Source organism: Cucurbita pepo, chromosome LG10 (genome assembly GCF_002806865.2).
Source record: "Cucurbita pepo subsp. pepo cultivar mu-cu-16 chromosome LG10, ASM280686v2, whole genome shotgun sequence".
Lineage (NCBI taxonomy): Eukaryota > Viridiplantae > Streptophyta > Magnoliopsida > Cucurbitales > Cucurbitaceae > Cucurbita > Cucurbita pepo.
The window spans coordinates 1,822,161-1,846,181 of record NC_036647.1 but is presented as its reverse complement, the minus strand read 5'-3'; the positions used below and the strand labels follow the sequence as shown (position 1 = coordinate 1,846,181).

The 24,021-nt window shown below is 35.0% G+C and overlaps 4 protein-coding genes across 5 annotated transcripts; 1 reads left to right on the top strand and 3 right to left on the bottom strand.

Annotated features, from left to right (window-relative positions):
* Positions 1 to 1,585: 1,585 nt before the first annotated feature.
* Positions 1,586 to 2,432, bottom strand: LOC111804419 (RING-H2 finger protein ATL70-like). Its single transcript, XM_023689220.1, has one exon. It carries the CDS (start codon positions 2,286 to 2,288, stop codon positions 1,773 to 1,775), a length of 516 nt encoding a protein of 171 aa, XP_023544988.1. The 5' UTR covers positions 2,289 to 2,432; the 3' UTR covers positions 1,586 to 1,772.
* A 1,264-nt stretch (positions 2,433 to 3,696) lies between these two features.
* Positions 3,697 to 7,868, bottom strand: LOC111803471 (digalactosyldiacylglycerol synthase 1, chloroplastic-like). Its single transcript, XM_023687885.1, has 7 exons — positions 6,860 to 7,868; positions 6,711 to 6,743; positions 6,516 to 6,603; positions 5,572 to 6,053; positions 5,232 to 5,498; positions 4,697 to 5,046; positions 3,697 to 4,610 (listed from the first exon to the last, which is right to left on the bottom strand). Exons 1-7 carry the CDS (start codon positions 7,466 to 7,468, stop codon positions 4,079 to 4,081), a joined length of 2,361 nt encoding a protein of 786 aa, XP_023543653.1. The 5' UTR covers positions 7,469 to 7,868; the 3' UTR covers positions 3,697 to 4,078.
* A 484-nt stretch (positions 7,869 to 8,352) lies between these two features.
* LOC111803470 (ribosome biogenesis protein NSA2 homolog) lies at positions 8,353 to 10,472 on the bottom strand. The gene is made up of 9 exons (XM_023687884.1): positions 10,351 to 10,472; positions 10,140 to 10,259; positions 9,974 to 10,041; positions 9,531 to 9,639; positions 9,377 to 9,445; positions 9,228 to 9,285; positions 8,837 to 9,072; positions 8,685 to 8,736; positions 8,353 to 8,595 (listed from the first exon to the last, which is right to left on the bottom strand). The coding sequence occupies exons 1-9, from the start codon at positions 10,351 to 10,353 to the stop codon at positions 8,528 to 8,530; spliced, it is 783 nt and encodes a 260-aa protein (XP_023543652.1). The 5' UTR covers positions 10,354 to 10,472; the 3' UTR covers positions 8,353 to 8,527.
* A 1,191-nt stretch (positions 10,473 to 11,663) lies between these two features.
* Positions 11,664 to 20,442, top strand: LOC111803142 (exocyst complex component EXO70A1-like). Of its 2 annotated transcripts, none has more exons than XM_023687427.1 (12): positions 11,664 to 12,000; positions 12,291 to 12,386; positions 13,732 to 13,937; positions 14,732 to 14,971; positions 15,791 to 15,929; positions 16,028 to 16,240; positions 16,734 to 16,939; positions 17,405 to 17,602; positions 17,682 to 17,781; positions 18,354 to 18,589; positions 18,676 to 18,832; positions 18,935 to 20,442. In XM_023687427.1, the coding sequence occupies exons 1-11, from the start codon at positions 11,842 to 11,844 to the stop codon at positions 18,788 to 18,790; spliced, it is 1,908 nt and encodes a 635-aa protein (XP_023543195.1). In that variant the 5' UTR covers positions 11,664 to 11,841; the 3' UTR covers positions 18,791 to 18,832; positions 18,935 to 20,442. The 2 variants fall into 2 exon arrangements, with proteins under 2 accessions (XP_023543195.1, XP_023543194.1); XM_023687426.1 differs by having other exon boundaries at positions 18,969 to 20,441.
* Positions 20,443 to 24,021: the final 3,579 nt, after the last annotated feature.

Below are 24,021 nucleotides of genomic sequence, written 5' to 3'. Positions count from 1 at the left end.
TGTGAAAGCATGAAAGAAAGAAAGAGAACATGAAAAGGAAAAGGAAAAACGAGTTCCAAAAGAAATGGCCCCTTCAATTTGAAAAAGAAAAAGAAACGCCTTCAAATTCACTACGGTTAACCAATGAATTTCATAATACAAAATTAAATACGTAGACATAATCTAAGAGTGAAATACGTCATCGATCAACATGTGTTATAAGTTCTTGAACTCAAAAGGAATGACATGACATCAAAGATTCAATATCCATTAAACATGTCTTCTCAAATCAACTAACTTGTTATATTAATTTTAGTGATATATATCCTCACTAAATTTTAGAGAGCACAAAATTCAAATTTATTAACTAAACTTGTAATTAACAAGAAGAACAGAAACAAGAATCACTTCGTAATGAAATTAGTAAACTCAAAATTGACGGATGAAATTCAGGAAACCAATCCACACCATAAAAAGAGAGACAGAGAGATAGAAACATTACATGGCGAGCACAAACATCCGGAAGAAAATAATCTTTCAATATTTTGAATCTACTTCATCTTTCGCAAACAAACATTAATATGTTCAAGGACCTGCAGCACTCATAAGANAAAAAAAAAAAAAAAAAAAAAAAAAAAAAAAAAAAAAAAAAAAAAAAAAAAAAAAAAAAGAGAAACGAAGAGAGAACATAACGATGCTCGAGTCACCAGATCTCTGCTTCTTCCTCGAATCGGAACTTCTATTACACACAGAACTCGACTTCCATTGAAATCGATCTACCTTCTGTAATCGAAACTTAAAATTTCTAGGTTTCAGGAAGTGAAATAGAAAACCGGATGGAGGATCAGGTGGAGTAGCATGATGCAAGTGAAAGAGAAAGAGAGGAAAAACAATCCGTACACAATTTGTAAAGCCATAGTCGAGAAATTACGCAGATCGGAGCCTCTGGTTTGATGATCGCAGATCTCCGATTCAGAGAGAAAGCGGCTAACCCAATCTTGCCGGAAGGATTTGGGATATTTTGAATTGTTTATATTATTATAGCAATCGCCAAGCCGAACGTGGCAAACCCCAAACAGTGACTTTGCCACGTGGCCACAGAACGGAATTCATTCCGCTAATATAATATCGGGTGAATCCCAAATTTACCTCAACATTTGGATTAAAATAATTTCTAATGTTTATTAATTTTATCTAACAAAATTTTAAATTTTGTATTTTAAAATTTTATATCAAACCTTTTTAATAACATAAAATATGTACGATAATAAATAGAATAAAATATGTACAATAAAAAAGTCATAAATATAATTATAAACCAAAAAAATAAAAGAACTACTATAATTATTATCACTAGTATTTATTAACTATCACTTATTTTTAATCATAAATTATAAATTTAACTAAATTTATAAATTAATTTTATTTTCTTAATTCTTGAAGTTTCTATTTAATAACTATTTTATTTTTTATTTTTAAAAATAAGATCTTAAAATTTTAATTTTAATTTTAAACTTTTTATTTTATTATTTATTTATTTATTTATTTTTGAATATATTTCAGCATCGAATTAATCAGAATCAGGATTTCATAAATGGATAAAAGAAAAATTAAAAAAAGAAAAAAAAAAGAAAAAAAGAAGAGTAAAATAAATACAAGAAATATGTTTGACCTTGAAGAAGGTTGAGATTGGAGCTTCGTTGCGGCGATCGAATGCGATGGAATCAATCTGTTGAAGAAAAAGTAGGGCGAAAACGACGTCGATTCATCCACATCCATCCAGATCGTCTGCTTCAATCCCGTCGACTGGCCAATGGAACTTGCTCTGCCAGAGGAGTCGACAACGGCGTCGGAATCGGCGAGGTCCGGCAAACCGGACAGGTCGGGTGAAGCCTGAGCCACGGATCGATGCACTTGAGGTGAAAGAGATGGCCGCAATCAGGCAAAGCCCTAAGAACATTCGAGTTCTTGTAATCGGCCAAACAGATTGAACAGCAAGAGGCAGAGGAATCGTTCTTCAGAAGCTTCGCCTCCGAATACAGCAATTTCGGATAACTCTTAATCGTTTCCTGATCGAGTCCGACATCGACGACGACGGCGGCTTCTCCCTCCGCCTGCGGCGGCGAGCGATTGGAGTTTCTCTCGACCACGGACGTCGACGATAAGCCGTTTCTGGTGCAGTAATAGGAAGCTAAGAGGATCGTAGTGATGAGAATCAAAAGCCCTAACGAGACGCCGATTCCGTAGCCGAAACCGCCGATGTTGTTTGAGGACAGAAATCCGCCGCTGTCCGCCGTGCCGTTGTTCATCGCGGTGAGACGCAGAGGATGAGTAGCCGGAGCCGGAGAGGGAAAATGGGAAGATTGGATTTGTCAGTTGCCATTGTTGTAAGGCTCATTGATTATTTGGGAGTTTTCACGGCGCCTCCACTCAAAAGTCAATGCCAATTGCCAAGATGAGATTTGAACAAAGGAAACCCAATTTTATTTATTTACTTATAATGTAAGCTAAATGTATAATTAATAATGTTTGAATCATTCAATTATTTTTTACGTCATAAATTAATAAATAAATTTTATTTGCAAATAATAATAAAATTTTAGTCTGTTGGTAATAATTTAGTCCCTATAGCAAAATATATTAATAAAATATATTATAATATTTAATGAAATTATATATATATATATATATATATATATATATATATATATATATATATATTATTAGATAGAGTATATATTATTAAAAAAGTATCATTTTGAAATCTACACATAATTTTTTTTACATGTGTGACGATAAAGATTTAATGCAAAGATATTTGATATTAATGCATACGAGATTAAATTGATCTTATTTGATATAATTATAATAAAAAATAAAATTGAAAAATAATGCCAAATCAAAATTTATAGATAGTTATTAAAAATAAAGTCAATGGGTATCCATGTGATGGGGAGACTAAGTATGCATTATCACCGGNTTTTTTTTTTTTTTTTTTTTTTTTTTTTCACAACAAATAATGAAAAAGAAACTGAATGCTTTAAGGATCATTATTTATGTATATTTGTAATCAATTTTATTTTAAATGAATGCTAAAAATATCTTCAAAAAGTTTTAATTACAAAATTCTAACCATTTTCATCTCAGATTTTTTTTTAAGTTTTAAATATATTATCAAACCTTAGTATTTTGTTTTTAAATAATATAAAATTTACTTGTATTTTGTCTGTAAATAATATAAAATTTAGAAATATTTTTATTAATTTAATCGGAATAATCTTCATCATCTTCATTGGGATCCGGAGCATTTTATATTTATTAATATAATAAAAACAGAAAATGCTAGGAGGGTAAAATTATATAAAATATTTTGTTGTAATGATATATTCATGCATGTTAAATAGTATTTGCGAATTCAGCACATCTATATAAAATTTGAAAGTTGACAATGCGATATTGTTAATATCCAAAGAAAGAAGGATTTTGATCGAGTTGACCTTTCTGATGAAACATGTGAGATCCCACATCAGTTAGAGAGGAGAACGAGCAAAGTGTGGAAACCTCTACCTAACAAACACGTTTTAAAATCTTGAGGGGTAGCTTGAAAGAGAAAGCACAGAGAAGACAATATTTGCGAGTAGTAGACTTAAACCGTTACAAAATAAGTGATCTTTTAGACTATTTTCTAAAAATGAAATTAATCCATTAGAGCGTTCGTGACATAGATCATATTATTGTAACGTGGATGTGTATAAAGTTCCCTTAAGACTATAGTTTCAGAAAGTAACTATGTATAACTTCCTCAACACTTAATAAATATTGCAATTCCTATGCTACACTTCCATTTAATCAAGAACATAGAACTGGCAATGAAGCATGTGATGGTTTCCACACAACCCATCAGCTTACAGCATAGCCAGATTCTTCACACATATTTTCTATTCTGTTCTATATTAATCTACGAAAATCGGCCATAGTGATCCGGGAGTTCCGCTATTCTACAGGGATCACACACACCCTAAATAACGATCCTTGGATATGCATCTACCAACCTAACATAACAGACAGTTTTGCAGATGAAAGTTTGTAATGTATCTGCTTACCATGTATAGATAGGATTTTCGACCTGAGGAGGAAGGAGACGGAGGTCTTTACAGTGCTGTCTGTCGTAATCACGGGTCCCCGGGATTGCTCCGGTACAGAGTCTGAGGAGTTCGTTACCAGTAAGACAATAATGGGCAAACGCAAGACCGCCATCAACGACTTCAGTCAGACTAGGTGTTGAGATCGACTTCCTGATCGCTTTCCGATCGGTTCCGTTCGATTCCAATTCTTTATCACTGTTCAAGACTTTGTTGAGATCAGAATACTCCAAGAATCTCTGGGTAGCAGCCTCCCATGAGAGATTGTATCTTTCCTCAGGAGTAAGAGGGTGAGGTTCGTTTTCCAATGCCTCTTTCACTTTGGCAACAAAATCTTCGGATGACTTGAATGTCAAACAGTTGGGGAAAGACCTGAAGAAATCATTGGATGGATGATCTGCACATACTACAAACTTTCCCATGGCAAGAGCCTCCGCCGTAGCGGTACAGAGAACGTCGCTGACGCTCGGGTTTATAAAAACTTTGTAGCTTCAAGGAGAAACACAGAAATATACTTTCAGAGGAAGAACACAAAGAAATTCTATTGCATAAGCATTGAAAAAGAGGGTTCTTACTCATGAAGTGAATCATCTGCATGGTCCCTTCCTCTCAAGAAGTTTACATTCAGCTCTAACTTTTTAGCTGTGCTCTGAACCTCGTGGGCGTCCTCTCCATTTCCAAACACATCCAAATTGAACCCATCAAGCTCATGCTTGTGCTTTGCAAGCAAATCTATCAGTTCTCTGTATCCCTTTGCCCAGACCATTTTGCCTAAGAAATATGCGCCTTTTGAAAAAGTTATATTCCCAAGCTTTCTATCTTCATCGACTTTTTCTCCAATTTTTAAGAACTTTGGATTTACACCATGCACATTGCAAATAACAGACTTGGGAAGATCTTGGGTGGCAGCAGAAAGTCGAAGAACCTGGAAAAAAGATGGAACAAATGGTCGAGTAATTGAAATTGTGAGAGCCCACAACAATGTTAAGAGCGATCCGATCACAAAGAAACATCTAGAGGAATGATATTCTTCCATAGCAAACAAGAACAGTTCAATTAGACAAGAACAATTCAGATCATCCATTATGATTTGCCCAATTAGACTAATACCTTATGACAGTAAGCTCTGATGACCCAGTTGTTTATGTGCTTCACAAGGAATGCTTGCAGAGCGCCATTTTTCTCCCGCTTGATGTATTCCAGGTAGTTCGTATGGACCACACCGACAACGTGGTTAAATTTATCGGTCCAACGCCTGCCATGATGGTACCAATTAAGGTGTTCTGGTTCTTCCAAGATAGCTATGTCAGCGTCCTTGGAAGGGATAAACTGAGAAGTATCACCAGCTGGTATGATACTCCGCCTCTCTTTTGAGAACTATAAAACAATGAATCAGTCTAAGTTCAATCCCTCAGTGAACAGAGTTGTTAACAATTCACAAGAAACTCACCTTTCCTGGATAGAATGAAATTTTAAAATCAGGCTTAAACCCAATTCTTTCCTCAAGCCATTTACGAATGTAAGTCTCTTGCTCTTCTGGAGAACTAAAGGTGAGATGGTTAGGATAAACTAACTCCTGATCTGACATGGAAAGCCAAGGAACTAATAACGTTACACTTTGTTTTGCAGATTGTGCAAGATATGCAGCCCTAAACAACGGGTTTACAGCTGTTCCCGTCATCCATGGAAGGCTAGCGGTCGTGACGATAGCAACGTGCCTTTTCCCATCTGATGGTATGTGCTTTCCATGATCAGTCCAAAACCCACCATCATAGCAATGTCCAGTACTTTCTAGGACACTGGCTACCCTTGAATCCAATTCATCATTTACGCTATCATTTCCTAAAATAGAGGTTTCTCCTGAAGTGGAGCCCCATAGTAATTGATTCTTGCGTTTGTTACACAAGTTTTCCACTATCTTATCACAAACATCTGCAAGAAACCGATCAACCGGTTATGTACAAATTAAAACAGATAGAGGGAGGAGAACACATCAGGACATCTTGAAACAGCCTAAGCTCACCGTTAGCAGATATTGTCCGCTTTGACGTTAGTCTCACGGTTTTAAAACGCATCTATTAAGGAGAGGTTTCCACACCCTTATAAGGAATACTTCGTTCCCCTCTCCAACCGATGTGGGACCTCACAATCCATCTCCCTTGGGGCCAAGCGTCCTCACTGACACACCACCCAGTGTCTAGCTCAGATATCATTTATAACAACCCAAGCCCACCGCTAGCAGATATTGTCCGCTTTTACATCAGCCTCACGGTTATGAAACGCGTCTACTAAGGAGAGGTTTCCACATCCTTATAAGGAATATTTTGTTCTCCTCTCCTACAGCATCTTAAAGGCTGCAGTACTAGATAACTATAACAGGTTTGAAAATTTTACCTCTTCTAATGCCAATTTGATCAAGGAAAGATCCAGATTGCCTAACTAAGCATGCTAAAAGCTCAGGAACACCCAGTGGTGGCACCTCCTATATGCACAAAAATGGTGAGATTATTAGCTTAATTATACCACAGAAAAGAAATTGAAGCATGTTTCCCACGACTTGAACATTTTAGAAGCAAAGATGAGCCAAACCTTTGAGTCTTCAGGGTCCTTGCAGATTGATCTCTGCAAACAAGAGATTGAAGCAAATCATTATGGAAGGGACAGAAATATAACAAGTCTACGATGATAGCATTAATCTAAAGGTCATGCTAAATAAGATTAAAGAACAAGAAACATACCAAGCTCGACTTCACTTTCTCCACGAAGTCCCCGTTCTTAAAGCTTTCAAACATCTCGGCCGACGAACTCCGCTTCTCGAACTCCCTCAATCTTGTTTTCAACGCTTGGATTGGCTCCCAATCCCTAGTAACGGCCACCTCCTCGCTCTCGTTCTCTCCCCAAAACTCTCTAAACCTCACTCTGTTCCATTTCCTCATCCCAGCACCATCGATAACCCCATCCCCAACTTCCACCTCGGACACAATTGCGTTCTTAATAGCAGACAAATCGATCCGAATCCTCGTCCTGGGCTTCCACTTCTCCAGTACAGTCTTGCTAAAGTCCGGCGAAGAGTACACCCTGCGAAATTCCGATATCTTCGGCTGCAATTTCTTAACAAACTCAATTTCAGCAGGAGGAGAGGAGCCAGAACCAATTGCAGGAACAGAGAAACTAGAAGCGGAATTAAAGAAGTTCTCGATTTCCCGGTCGAACGACGTCGCCAAATTCTTGAAAGAGTTAGCTCTGTCCTTAATCAACTGAAGATCCGCATCCGCCGAGTCGCGAACCTCCCTCCAGCCTTTGGAAAGAAAGGAGAAGGCGTTGGAAGAAGAAGCATCACCGGCCATTGCGGATTGTGATTGAAGGCAATCACGAAGTCGGAGAAGGAATCCCTGGGAAAAGGAATTACGAAGGAAGAAGAGTTACGGAAGAGAAATTAGGAAATTTGGGTAAAAGATTTAGGGTGGGGTTTATCCTTCTGAAATCTCCTGGAAGCGAGGGAAGAAGAGCCCACCTGGAGGAGAGTGGAGGAAGATGGAAGATGGAATATGGTAGATGAGAATGGAGGAATGGAGAGGGAGAGTGACGTGGCGAAGTGGGATTGGAGGGATGGAGGAGAAAGGAGAATCGTTTAGGGTTTCATTGCAGAATATTCTGAAGAAGAAAAAAAAGAAATGGAAATGTGAACGATGGATAACAGATTGTGAGCACATCCGTTTGTGGCTGAGGTGACGGTTGGGGATTTTCCCCCAATTTTATTAGCGGACACGAAAATTGAAAATACCCTCTTTCTTATTCTTTTTTTAATTCACATTATTCTTTCTCATCGTGCCAAACTTATTTTCAACCGTTGTCATTCATTTAATTTATTATTTTTAAAAAAATATATACATATTAATCTTTTTTTTTGGTCGGCATGGACTACCAGAGTATCTAACTCCCATGCTTTAGCACCCCACCCATGCTTTAGCACCCCAGTGTCGATAGGGACCCGATTCCCTCGTAGATCTCTAAATTCCACCCCGACACAAAATTTCACTCACCTGCTTCAAAACAACCCAATTCATCACCTACCTTGACGATTGTTAAAATAAAAAGTTAACCACGTTTGATTACTTTAGCATATTCATAAACTAACAAATGTCCAGGGCATATGACCATTTTCCACATGTTTATGTATTGTAGATTGATAATCACTGTTCCNGGGGGGGGGGGGGAGAATATTAGCGTGTGGAGAAAAAATCCGCATGAAAAGTATATATATTTAAATAAGAATACATTTGTGGTTACATGTCAAGGAAGAGAGCTAATGGCCACAAAAAAAATTGACAAGAAAAAAGGAAGATTGTTGCTACCACTTCAAAAAGAATGCCTACCTGTGCTCCCCCAAGTCTAATTAAGTTTCTTCAGACAAGCAGAACAGCATTTATGCAGCCATCATTCTCCGGATTATTGGTCACCTGAGCATACTTCCCTGAAGAGACCACACAAACAAAATATAATGTCAATTAACTTTCATCCCAAATGAAGAAAAGTCCAAAAGAAAGGAACGAAAATCTTTACCCCATACTACTTTCCCAGCTGGTGTGACCAATCCAAGTTCACTGACATTCACCTAATGAAAAGGAAAAGAAGGGAATATGTGACTAATAAGAAACAGAATTGATTGAAGAACTTCACGCACAGTGAAGAGGTTGAGCGTATGAGCAATGTACCTCAATAATAGCTCCCTTGGTCATGACACCAAGAGAGGTATACATAGGACCATTTGGATTTTTCTTCACTCCTATGATCTCAAGATTGAAAGTGCATTTAAGTTCGGGATGTGTTACATGTGCTTTTGTAAATCGAAGCCCAGATGGGCGGATAAACCGCTCGTACTTAGGAGGTTTTCTTGTAAAACTAGCCCCGACAAATGTAGCTTTTGTGACCATCCTCTTCCATTGTTTTGCTGTAAGAATGACATGGATTAATGAGTGCGCTTTCATAGTTCATAGACAATAATTGAAGATTCTCAACAATAGCTACACAGATTGTATTGCAGAAAAACTACAATTCAAGACGAACGTTTGCAAACAAACGAATAAATCAGATATCGATACTTACTTTTCCTTTTACCAGTTCTTATCACTTTAAACATTTCATCCTCCGCAACAGGCCTGACCTAAACAATGAGGCAGAAGAAGAGTGTAACCCACGATAAAAACGTTACTCTTAAACAAGCGATAATTAAGGCAACCACAAACAGCCCTTACCTTGGGCAGGGGAACTTCCCACTTTCCAGCTTTTTCTTTCCTCTTTTGCTTAATGGTGTTGCTAAGAACCTATTTTAAAGTACACAGTCAGATTCCCAGATTTATTTAGAAAAACTACATGACTAAGTTAAAAGAAAGTTCCAATATTGCATACTTTTGCCCGAGCTGTATTTTCACGATCCAATAGATAGGCAGGAAGAGCACCTTCTTGAACATCATCATCAACCTTGCGTCTACTTGAAGACTCCTCATGCATAGCCAATCTGTTGAAACAAGCATACAGTAATTACCAATCTAACACTATTTATTTCATTCAAAATGCATTAATGTAATGAAATTTGTCAAACGCCCTAATCAAGAGAGTGCCACTTTATCGAAACTACTACTACTCCAATCAATTATAGCAATACCAAATGCACAATAAAATAATGAACGCTTATCAAACTATTACAACTCCAGTCTACTATAGAAAATACGAAATGCACAGTAAAGAATCGGAAAATGATAGAATTAAACCCCTAAAGGACTGTTGAAATACAAAATCAAAGATAATAACAACCGGAGAAGAATTCACAAGAATCCACAAAAGATACTCACGTTTTTTTCATCAGAGCCTTCTCCGCATAACGTTTCTTCGCGAACATCTTGCCCTTGATACCCAAAGCCTGCAACATTAGAGTTCAATCAGAAAGAGAACGTCAACATCATAACCAAATTGAAAATTACAAATAAGCGGAAATTGAAATAAGGAACTGAAACCAACCTTCTGAGCCATAGCAGATCGTTTGTGCACTTCACGAGCCTCCTTCTTGCGTTTGCGCTCAAAGTGATCATGGCGGTAGCCATGTCGCTTCCTGTGAAGCTCAATGTAATCTCCCTGCGGCTGTTGAGCAACAAAATAATACAGAAACAATATTTCAAATGCAAATAACTGGAAACATATACAGATTAAGTTTACGAGTCAAGAAGCAAACCATGGTGAAATTTCACAATCGCCGGCCGGATTGTTCGTATAAGATAAACCCTAGAGATGATGAAAATTCGATCAAAATTAAACCCCAACAAACTCCAGGAAGCTCTTTGGGGAGTATTCCTATGTTAGAAAGAGGAGGTGATTCAACTCTCGAAATCTTAGGTTTAAATGATAAATTTGGGCCTTCAACCCATAATCAGGCCCATTATAAGCCCACTATTTACTCGGCCCACTTGCTCTTTTCTTTTGAGAGTAATTGATATACTCTAAATATAATAATAACGTGACTAATCTAACAAAGTGATTCTCTTTCTGTCCTTGGAGCATTTTTTACGACATTATGATCGATGAATGGAATTTAGGCGGAAAGTGTTTTTGTCTCTATCCTTAGCTCGGGTAGTGATTTCTAGTGTTTCAGTCACCTTTTAATAGCTCTCTTAATTACGTGCGAGAAAGCACCTTCGTCGAGTAATAGGAAGCAGGCTAGTCCCCAAAAATGCATGTTCTTTTATCGTCGGGGTCCAAAATCTTCTTTGATGAGACTTGAATTGGAGTATTGTAAGAGCGTGCACTTGAAAAGACCTTTAAAGAGAGAGATGAACTCGGCACAACCAAAGTTGGTTCGCAAGTTTGACATTTTTTTGTTGTGTTAATCCAAGTAACCCAAAATATAGAGAATCGGGTTGGGTTAAGTTACTAACTACCCAAATTTTATTGAGTTATTTTAACTGTAATGTATTTAATTACACTCGAAAAAGCTTCACGTGCATTCTAATATATTTAATAAAAAATTTCATTAATATTTTGTAAACTTAAAAAAATAGAAATATCCTTAAAGACAGTACGTATCATTCGAGAAATTTAAAAAATAAAATTAAAAATTTTGAAGATAATTTATAACGTGTTAATTAATAGTTTCATCCTTATACTGATAATACAATTTTTTTTTTAACCTGAAGCGTGTGTTAATAATACTTTTAAAATTTAATTACTATTTTTTAAATATAAAGTTTTGGGAGTATTTTTTTAACCGTATTAAAAATTTATATTTTTTAAATAAGGACCATTTTTAGAATATTTTAAAAGTTTAAGGAGTAATTTTTAAAATATTTAGAAAATTTAGGAGGTATATTTTTATTAATTTAGGGGGGAAAAAAATTATTATGTTTATTTTATTTTATTTTATTTATTTATCATCCGTACGCAAGATCTTCTCCGGGTAATTTTCGCGGTTTTCAAACCGGGTCTATTGCGGTGAACCGTCGGTATATAAACGGGGCCCATATTCTGACAACGAATAGCTTTTGGCAACCACCTTAATTTTCCGTCCTGCATTTCGAAGGGAGACCTGAAAAAGGCTAAAAAGGCTAAAAAGGAAACAGAAGCTAGCTGAATTCTGTTCTTGAATCGGCTGCTTCGTGATCACGCATCTGCACTTCCATTCCGTTTTCTCTCCCCTACCAGACACACTGGGAGGAAATTTCCATCTCCAATGGGGGTTCCACAGACGATGGAAATTCTGAGCGCGAGAGCCGCACTTGTGAGAGAGTCGCTGCAGAAGAGCCAGAATGTCACAGAGAACATGGTCTCCATTCTTGGCTCCTTTGACTACCGTCTCTCCGCCCTTGAAACTGCAATGCGGCCTACTCAGGTGCTTTTTAATGATTCGTTGGTTAGCTTGAAGAATTTAGAAATGCATTAATTAGACACTGTTTCTTTGTTCTGAGGATTCTGCGAATTTATTCATATGTTGCGTACTATGTGTGAATCTGTGTCGTTATTGTGATCGTGCTGTGTATTTAACGTTAATTATAAGATCTGCTCGACGATTTGTTGATACGTTTGATTGATTTTAAGGAAACAGGACAGTTGCTGTTATTGTTATCTTCGTTTGTATTTTCTTTTATTTTTACTATCACGTTCTTGTTTTTGACGCGACAGATAAGAACTCATTCAATCCGGATGGCACATGAAAATATTGACAAGACATTGAAGGCTGCGGAAAGTATGCTGGCTCAGTTTGATCTTACACGCAAGGTTGATAGCTCTTACCTTCTTATTTATTTATGGCTTCTGATATGGTGTTTGTTGTTAATATTATAAGCGTCTTGTCCTGTAGCAATTGTAGTTTAGATGGAATAAGTATATCATCCCCAAGCCACGCTCGTAATTCATGCCTCGCGACTGATTGGATTTGAATTGACTATAAGTTTTGTGTGANTTTTTTTTTTTTTTTTTTTTTTTTTTTTTTTTGTGTGTGTGGATATTTGCGGCACTGGAAATTTACATGAAATTGGTAGCGTAGCATTCCTTGGTCACTTCACGTCTCAGATTGTTTGGGCACTTTAAGAGACTGACAGGTGATAAAATCTTAGAAGTTTCCATTTGCACCATCCGGACAGGTTTCTTTGCCCTCTTAATTCTATTTCATTACGTCTACAACTTGGAAGCATAAATCATACCAGTTAAATATATAATCACCTGGAAATACGAACATACCGAACATACCAACACGACAGAGGCACATGTTGTACAAAATTAGTTGGAACTTCTTTTGTTCTTTATTGTTAACATGGTGGGACACACAAGATGTAATTGAAGCCCTTGTGCGTTCTTCTCTGGTTCACACAGAGCACATGTTTACTTTTGTCTCGGGCTGTAGGATTGTTCTCCTCCAACTTGATTTCTGAACGAATTGATGAAAAATCAGTTTTTGTTTCTCATTGTCTATTTCTCTTTAATCATACTAAAGGGGGTTGGCAGCTGCTGTGCTTGGTTATGAATCCTATTTTTGTTCATCAAGTGAAGTGGTAGAGACAAAAAGAAAAAAGTAGCTGCCGAAATAGTTGGCTTGAGCAGCACATTGCCTTTTATAGTGATGAAAATGTGATGTTCGCTTGGCATTTTGGCCATTTATGACAAAAATTTATCCCGGATGTTTAGAAGCAAAATGAGTTTAGCCAAAATCACCTTTTCTGTATGTCTGTGTATGTATGATTCCGTGAAAATCATATAATCAGTGCATTCTTTTGTATTGATAAGGCAGTAGAACCAAGTTAAATCATATATGTGATTACATGTTATTATCGTGCCTCTATTGCATTATCTTAATCATTTGGATGACTTTTTTGTTGCAATGCCTGGTGACATGTTCGTGCTTCTTAATGTTATTTTATTATAAGAAAGACTGTTGGCAGATGGTGGCTTCTGTAGTTTGATCAGAGAATTTACGGTGTTAGCATTTGGGTCAGTAAGTGGAACAGAGTTCCTATTTCTTTAGTTTCATATTTTTCTTTGAACACTATTATTGTCACTATTTTCAGTGTATGCAACTTGATTTTCTGTCTGCAAATGATTATATTACTTGAATTGAAAAATGTAGGCCGAGGCTAAAATACTCAGGGGGCCACATGAGGACTTAGAAATGTACTTGGAAGCAATTAGTCAGCTACGGAGCACCAATCGCTACTTTACTAGTAACAAAAATTTCAAAAGGAACGAAGCTATTCTTACCCATACAAGCAACTTGCTTGTCAAAGCCATTTCAAAGCTGGAAGATGAGTTCAGACAGCTTTTAACAAATTACAGGTTTGTTTTCTATTTTTTTTTATTGCTTTTTATGGGTAACTGTACGTTCACTGTTGTAACGTTTTTTAAGAATTGTTTTATAATAATTTGAATATTTTGATTTCAAGTAATCACCGATATAAATAGACTTCCTCGTTTCTTTTCTTAGAGCTATTCTCGTTCAGTTAAAGGTTTCAAAAGTTTGTGACAAAAAGGATATAACAGATGGTTCTCTCCTTGTTTCTGATTTAAACTAATAATCATCTTGTAAACTTATGCTTGGTTAACATTTTTAATAATGCTTTTATTTTTCTTGGAGCTGTGGTTTCATAGAATAGATGTTCGTTTTTGTAATTTCTATTAGAATGAAAATATGAGGCCTCCGATAGTAAAGACATATGAGAGTAAGGGAAAAATGTCATTAGGGGATGCGTTGTGCGGGGGGACAGTGAAAGTGTCATTAGGGGATGTGGAATTTCTGGCAAGTAAAGTTAGGAAGAGAGGTTACCAGCTTTCTGAAGTCAACTGGGTGTTTGGGGTCAAACCCAAGCCCGGGATGGGAACCTTAGATAAATGAGCAGAGGATTCCTTGCTATGGTCACTTTGATCAACCCAACATTTTATAGTTTTAATTCCATCCTTTGGCTGTTATATTGAGCTGTCAATTTTGTTATTCAGATTTGCTGCCTAACTATCATAATTTAGTCCTGTAGAAAAGATAGGCAGTTGTTGTAATTAATATTTGAGATATTTGTACCACATTGTACTATTAATTGGTATACAAGAACAATGAATGTGGACTTATCAAATTGCAGTAAGCCAGTGGAACCCGAACGTCTATTCGACTGCCTCCCCAACTCGTTGCGTCCATCGTCAGCATCTAAGCAAGGTGATAGTGGTAGCAAAAATAGTTCTGAACATCACAACAAAAGCTTAGAAGCTTCCGTCTTCATTCCCCCAACTCTTATTCCTCCCAGGGTTCTTCCATTGTTGCATGATTTGGCCCAACAAATGATTCTAGCTGGCCATCAGCAGCAACTGTTTAGAATATACAGGTATCACCTCTTTTCCGGTTTTCTGATGATGTTTGACTAGTTAACGTTTTGAATACAAGTTTGTTCAATATGTGGGTTGTTTTTTTGTGAGATTCCACATTGGTTAGAGAGTGGAACAAAAACATTCCTTATAAGGGTGTGGAAATCTCTCCCAAGTGGACGCGTTTTAAAATCTTGAGGAGAAGCTCGGAAGAAAAAGTTGCTAGCGGTGGGCTTGGTCTGTTACAAATGGTATCATAATCAAATACCGGGTGGTGTGCCAATGAGAATGCTGGGCCCCTAAGAGGGGTGGATTATGAGATCCCATATCGGTTGGAGAGAGGAATGAAGTATTCCTTATAAGAGTGTGGAAAACTCTCCCTCGTAGACGCGTTTTAAAACCTTGAGGGGAAGCCCGAAAAGGAAAACCCAAAGAGGACAATATCTACTAGCAGTGGGCATGAGCTATTACATTTCTCATGCGACTTGTCACGTCCTTTGTTTAATATGCAAGTTGTAGATTTCTAGATTTCGATGAGAACATGTTATTTTATGCGGACTTTTTGATGATGCTAAGTTGCTGACTACCGACTTGAAATTCTGTATATTACATCTTTTTAGATAAAGTAATGAAATTTTGAGTACTGTTTGAGAATGAATCAGCCTATCGCTGTTCATTGTTCTTGTATAATTCATTGTTATACTTTAGGAAGCTTATACACGGAGTGATCAAATGTTTAAAGAGCGTTTGCTTAAAGAATGTCGCATCTTACTTGTCTTACTTTCTTTTCAGCCCTTCAAAATATGGACCAATTGAATAAATTATTTCTCTTATTTCAGGGATATTCGTGGTGCAGTCTTAGAACAGAGTCTTAGGAAATTAGGTGTTGAGAGGCTTAGCAAGGATGATGTCCAGAAAATGCAGTGGGAGGCTCTTGAAGCTAAGATTGGGAACTGGATACATTACATGCGCATTGCTGTAAGGACTTGCCATATTTGGTTGTGGTCATTTTAGCGTTCTATTCTGCGGTCCTATTTTAATTTTTATTCTCAACTATTTACTCCTGCTTGAAAAAGGTTAAATTGCTGTTTGCTGGGGAAAGGAAAATATGTGATCAAATATTCGAAGGGGCAGATGCTCTCCAGGACCAATGCTTCGCAGATGTGACTACAAGTAGCGTGTCAGTGCTACTAAGTTTTGGAGAGGCAATTGCCAAAAGCAAAAGATCTCCAGAAAAATTGTTTGTTCTTTTAGACATGTTTGAAATAATGCGAGAACTGCAACCTGAGGTACAACTTTATCCTTGCTTTCTTTTTTTGTCTGTTTCATTTGGGAGTGGAGGGATGGATGACACCTTATGGCTTCTCTTTCAAATACCTGGGATTCAAATAATGAACGTTTTCTTCCAATTATCGGACATTACTTTTAATATTTTCAAATTTATGATATTTGGGATATTATTGTATATGTTATATTGCACTTTTACCCCCGAGTGTAAAATTGCCAATTCACTTCTGAGCCATATAGTCGGTCTTTTTCAATGGTTGCGGTTGTTGTTTGCATATTTTTATGGGTTTATACCATCAAGCTAAAATGAACCATTGGAATCTGAAATGGGTGACTTATTAAACACTGTATTTGCTACAGTAAATTGATGTCATGCGGTAGGTTTTTATGCTTCTGTATGTGAGAAGATCAAAATCATATTTCCACGAGTGCAACTTGCCAACACTAAAGTGTATTTTACTTTTCAATTTCCTTTTGATGACGTGCTAAGAGCAGATGGAAACACTATTTGGAAGTAAAGCATGCATTGAAATGCGGGATTCTGCATTGAGCTTAACTATGCGCCTTGCCGAGACAGCTCAAGAGACCTTTGTTGATTTTGAAGAAGCCGTAGAAAGAGATGCCACAAAAACTGCTGTTCTTGATGGGACTGTTCATCCCTTGACTAGTTATGTGATAAATTACGTCAAGTTTTTATTCGAGTAAGTTGATACTTTCTGTGGCTTCCACTTCAATATTTCTTGTCATACTTTTCCCCCTTGAAACTATGACCCGCATCCCAGACATACCATACAACAACAGCTGCATTGTACGTTCTCCAAGTTGTTGCCTGAAGTACACGCCTTTCTCAATCATATTTACAATTATTACATTGAACTACAGCCTATTTTTCTGCTCTGGAACGTTTTGTTTTAATTCATAGATGATCTCCAAAAGAACTTTTCTGGCTCCCCTTTTCTTCTTCTTCTTTTTCCACCCTCGTTATTTGGTCCTTCGAAGAAATGATTTTTGATACATTTTATAAATACATCAGTCTGGCTGATTGGCGCCTTTTCATATGATCTCCTGGCAGTTGCATGTCTGTTGTTTTAGTTGTTGTTTTTATATCCTATTCGTACCCTATAGCTACAAAACTATGTTTCTCACAAACATCGTAAAATGTACAGCTACAAATCCACTTTGAAGCAATTATTCCAAGGTTTTGAAGCTAGCGATCCAGATGCTCAGTTAGGCGTGGTAACTAAAAGAATTGTGCAGGCCCTTCAGACTAACCTTGATGGGAAATCTAAGCAATATAGGGATCCTGCACTAACTCAATTATTTCTGATGAACAATATTCACTATATAGTGAGATCTGTCCGAAGGTTTGTAGTATATTTGGCTTGTATGTCAAAAGATTATGATTTATCCTATTGGTAATAGTTTGTTACATTGAGTTCTCAGATCGGAGGCAAAGGATTTGTTGGGTGATGACTGGGTGCAGATACATCGAAGGATTGTGCAGCAGCATGCAAATCAATACAAGCGGATTTCCTGGGCAAAGGTTTGGTTCACTCGACTCTTTCTATTGCAAATCAATACAAGCGGATAACTTTCGATCTTTTACTTTCGGTTTTTCTCTTCTAATGCAGACAATAGATCAGTCTAAGAGCAAAAGTTAGAGGAAGTCCTATCCTTACCGGAACTTTGTCTGTATAGTGTATGATATGATCTTTATGATGTCAAGGATGACATCATGAACTTGTAACCACTTTGGTGAAAAAGTTGGTTTATTTTTCATGGGACAACTGAACTGGTTGTCTTGACAAAAAGAATTGCACTTACTTATTCAACTGTGTGCCTCTTCTTTACCGAGAGAAAAAAGAATAAAGGGAAAAAGAAAATAACTCATTTACATTAGGATGGGTCAAATAACGATCACAACTCACATTTATCACTGTACAATGTCGTTTAATAAGGTCGAGATGTAACCCTTAAAATGCAAACTTTTTCTAGGGAACGTGAAGATCATGGAAAACATATTAGCTTTTTCTCAGTATTTGCTATCAAGTTCCAAAAAAACCAAGAAATACTCTGGAGGGTTAGTATTCTAAGGTTTTTGTTTCTTGTTTGCAGATTTTGCAGTGCCTCACTGTTCAGGCCTCAGGTAGTGGTGGTGCATCGGGAGATGCTGGCGGACTGTCAAGAGCTATGGTGAGAGATAGGTTCAAGACTTTTTACATTCAATTTGAAGAGCTTCATCAACGGCAATCTCAGTGGACAGTTCCTGACAGTGAGTTGCGGGAGTCATTGAGGTTGGCAGTTGCTGAAGTTTTATTGCCTGCCTACCGATCTTTCATCAACCGTTACGGGCATGTTCTCATTACTGCACTCTAAAATGATAAAACCTTAACTTTTGTAATTGTGTGTATTTATGTGTAAACTACATGTGCAACAGGCAGATTGAGAATGGAAAAGCTTCTCAAAGATACATCAGATATTCACCGGAGGATCTTGAGCGTATGCTAAATGAATTTTTTGAGGGTAAGACATTCAGTGAACAAAAGCGCTAGTAGCTTCTCCAAATGCTCTGTACATGGACAAAGTTAGCGCAGGTACTTCCCCTCCCGCCCCCCCGTTCTTTTCTCTACAATTTGTATCATTAGATTCGTTCATCCATTTTTTAATATTTTCAACATCTACATGCTCGTATGCAGTTTCTAGCAGTATGACAAGTCCTTCCTCTTGCAGGCACCCTCATTTTTTTAATGGTCTTGTTGTGCATATGTCAATTTATTCTCGCGAGCCTGCCTAGGAAAATATTCAAAGTTGTGTTCATTAATTGTATCTCTAGAAATTTTCAGAACCATAATAATTCATGTCAATGTAGAAGAAAAATTCCAAACGCTTGAGCTTGGCTACTCTTTCTTCATTTTTCTTTAGATTTCTTGTAATAAAGGGACAAAAACTTAACAAAATTTATAAATATGGCTGAAGGAAACGAAAGACTTCTTCATCAAATTAAATAGGATATGATTCATCTTCCTCTCGGCTATGTAGTGGTTTCTGTCCAATATACTTGGTGATTTCCAATCCTTGATATTGTAGTAGTAATAGTAGTATACGATGCTCTCCTCCACACTTTCCCTTATAAACAAACTTTCCAAAATGCCCACCGGAACCTTTCCTCTCCTTATCCTTCCTTCTCACTTCTGAGACCTGAGCACACTTTTTACATCTATTAGGTAGGTGAACAAGACCTTTTCTTTGGTGCCTACGAGTAAGAATTAAGTGACGCCGATGCGTTATATAGATTCTTTTCTCTCCTCGTAGTCTTGATTTGCCTCATGAAAGATTAATATGATTGCCAAAGAGCCATTAAAATCACATGAGGATACCAAGGCTTATACTTTGGTGCACCTTGACCAACTAAAGATACGCCAAGGTAAGCCATCTGATAGGTTATATGGATTTTCCTTAAACTTCAAAGATCAAAAGTACAGAAGGCAAGCCTTTTGATCATTCAAATGGCTTCCTTCTGCACACTCAATTGTTGGAGATACATGAGGGAAGTAATTTTCTGTCATCAATCATGGAGGAATGTTGACTATATTTGTTCATTTTATTCCGTAGGCTTCAACTTTACATCGATGTATGCCCCTCCCTCAATTTGGATAATTACTACAATTTATCCTAGAAGTTGCTAAGCTTGGAGAGATTAGAGCGTCATGAACATGTTGATGGTTTCCTTAGAACATCAGGAATATTAAGTAGAAGCCTGTTATGCTATTAGAATGGCCTCTGGTTGCTTAGGAAAATCTTCGTTAGCGTCAACATCGACATCTAAAACCTTGAAAATTAGTAATGTCACTCTTTGAGCTAAAATATTACAATAATTACGAAGGGAAAACGTCTGAATTATAAAGCCAAATCATGATATTTGATGGTCGAAGTTTTGCCTTATTATTATTAGTAGAGGTCTTGTTTTTCTGTTGAGGTGGCCTAATTTGTTTGTACATGGGTTATGTTAATTTCGGATAGGAAGTCATATTCATTGTCAAATGGAACATAAACTAATAGATTTTGTTCATTAGTTTATTAGTTTATGTTCTATCGTATCTGAATTTATCTATTTTTCTTTTACATCTTTTAAGTACGGGTGTTCATTATCGAGTTGTGTTGAAATATTTTTTAGATTCAACTTTATTGCTCCAATTCAACCCAAACTATTGTATTGGCTCGACTTGTTTGTGTCATTTATTCAAATTTTTGTTTGTAATAAATGTATGATATTAATGTGCAAAAATATCCACTTTATTTATTTTCTAACGCGGAATCAAAATTTGGCAACTCTATTTAGATATATATTTTTAAAAATTATATTCTAAAAAACTTAGAGAATAAATTATTGAAAATCACATTTATTAAAAGTAAAATAAATGTGGGTATTCATTTGTTTTATTATTATTATTATTATTTTGCCATTTTCTTGCTTGGAATTATCACATGTGAGAATTTCCAAACCCTAAAAACTTTCTCCAAGCGCGTGACAAACAAGGTACGTGCTTTACACGCATCCAAAAGCATATCAAAAGAAGACAAACGCCGGCCTTATCACTTCATCAACTAGAGAATTTCTACCAAATCTGTGGTGGTTACCTTAATTAAAATATATATATATATATAGACACCAGTCGTGGGTGATTCAATTTTCACTCTTGTAATTTTTGAACTAAAAAAATAATAATTATAATTATTTGACTGAAATTGTTTAATTAACATGTTACATTTAAGTTCTCTAATTTAGCATTTAAATTATATATATATATATATATATATATATATATATATATATATTATATTATTATCCACGTTGAATTGCAAAAGGTAGGATGAACTCATCTATATTTTTTAAAGATTTTATGTATTAAAATATATATAGTGCATGTATTATATATTAAAAAAAAAAAAAAACTCCTTGAAAAAGGGAGAAANAAAAAAAAAAAAAAAAAAAAAAAAAAAAAAAAAAAAAAAAAAAAAAAAAAAAGGAAATTAATTGAAACACCTTAAGTCCCTACCGTCAATCCTATCTTCAATCCCAATAATTCCATTGCTCCTTTTCCACATGCCTCTTCCTTTTTTCTTTCTTTCTTTTTTTCCCACCATACAATTTTTTATTTAAATTAATTTCCAATTTGTTCTATTCAAATGTTTTTTTTATTTATATATATATATATATATATATATATATATATATATATATGAGAAAAGACAAGAAGAGAGAGGGGATTGTCATTTAACTTTAGATTTTTTATTTTTTTATTTTATATCTTATAATTTTTTTTTTTAATTTTATATCTAATAAAATTTTTAACATTAATATATATGATTTATTGATCTATTAAATGTGAAATTGAATTTTTTATTTAATGAAATATACATAAATTTAAAAAAAAATAATAAGTTTTTAATTTCAATTTTGTAATTTAATCTAAAATTCATTTTTAAAACATGGGTTTATTTTGGATGAGTTAATGTCAGTCAATCAGTAACTATGGTCAATAGTTTGGTTAACACTGTCTTTGAATTTTTTTTTTTTCGTTGGTTTGTCTTTTGACTTTTTCTTGATTTATTTATATATATATTATTCTTCTATTTAATCGATTTAATTTTTCATTTCGATGTATTTTATGACCGATAGATGATGGAAGAAGACGATGACCTAAAATTTAATTAAAAAAATATATAGGAATAAAGACAGTATAAGATTCTTCTCAAGGATTGACGACAAAAGAGTTGTAGATGTAAAAAAAAACCTAACATTTCAACCATACATATATACACATGTATTATTTTATGTACACAAGCATGCTTAATCTTGACTACATTCAAATAAAAGTAAGCTTCGAACAGATTTTCTTTTGAACTTCAGTCAAATTCTAAGAAAAAGAAAGACGCTCAGTTGGATCCAAAAAAAAATGTTTTTAATTAGTCACATTCATCTAAAAACGGACCATGATAAGTTAAGTGTCATAGTTAAAAAAAAAAATAGTTAGAAATTATCTAATTATATGTATACGAAATTGATATAATTGTCAGTTATAATTATAAAAAATAAGTTGAAAATGATCTGATAACTATATCTATTAAGAAAGCGATTTGATATTAAAAATAATAGTTTAAGCTGACTTATTCGCAATAAATTTATAAATAATTTTATGCTTTTTATATGGTCAAAATTTCACTCTAAATTAACTCTAAATTTTTTTATTAGGATATTCATAAATATAAAAGTAGCAATAATATATTTTTATATTACGTTTTATAGTGTAAGAAAAATAAATAATTAAAATAAATAAATAAATCGAACGGTTATAAAAAAATCAGTAGCGAAAGCCTTTTTGCGTGGTAAAGCATGTGAGCTTTTTGTTGAAGAAGAAAATGAAAGCACTCGATTAGCTTTAATACATGAAATCCGGAAATTACCCATTTGCCCTTGTCAAGCTTAAACCCGACTAATCCGAACTTATCAAACTCAAATCATAAAAATTGGGTTAGATTAGATTTTTTCCGATTTTAGGTTGAGTTGAATTTTTTTTTAAATTAAAAACTTGAGTCAATTCGTACGAAGATTTTTTTTCCGAGTCTAACTTGACCAATTTGAAAATAGGGTTACAACTCAATCCAACCATAATTTTATATTACTATAAAGAATAAAAATATTTGATATTTATAACTGTTGGGAGTAGTACGACTTGTAAATATTTAATATTTGAGATTTATGAGATTTTAGTTATTAACGTAATATGTATTTAAAAGTAAAAACAACCCGACAATCTAACTCAATTCAATCCAGAATCGAGGGTAAGGCTGGGTTGAATTGTGAACTCTACTCGAGTTGTTCGGATCATCAATTTACCTAACTTAACCGAACACGAACGTACCCCTCTTGTTTACGGTGGTCGGCTTTGGCGGCTCGAGGTGTGGGGCTTGAAATATTCTCCAATAACTCAAATGTGGAAAGGAAAAAACGCCATTTTGAAATTAGCTTGGAACCTTCCTTTGCACGTTATCCCCACATTTTCTCTTTCCTTCAATAAATAATAATATTAATAAAAGACGACTTTTCCTCTTTCTATAGTTGACCTAAACTTCATTACAATATTACCATTTTACCCTTTAGTATCTCAATTAGATACACATTTTTTTTGTTCGTGTACTTCTTCAAAATTTCTTTATCGAGAGTGACCTATGCAAAACATCGTCATTATACGTATATTTTTTTTAATTATATTATATATATTTTTTTAAACGTCCATCAAATAAAGTCGATGAACAATTGTTCTTTTTGTACCCGATGATTAAATAGAAATTTTAGTACGAAAATGGCTTTCAGCTCTATCATTAAATTTAAGTTCATTAATTATAGTATGAAGTTCATTAAAGTATGGAAAAATAGACATGTATTTTTAAGTATAATAAATGACGGTTTTAACCTTTGACTTTAAAAATAATAATAATACGGCTAATGTTACTTTTTATAATACAAATAATTTAAAAAAGTATCGAAAAAGTAAATAATTATCTAATAACGCTTGGAATTTCTTCATTTTATTATTAGAAATAAAAAAAAGTAAAAATAAATGATTATCCAATAACCTAAAAAGTAATTAAAAAATAATGACAAAAAAAAAGCAAAATTTTCAAAGAGAAAAGAAAAAAGGTGAGTCATCAAACACACAAAAAGGCACCAAAACTCTTCAATAATTAAATGTTTTTTTTTTTTTTTTTTTTTTTTTTTTTT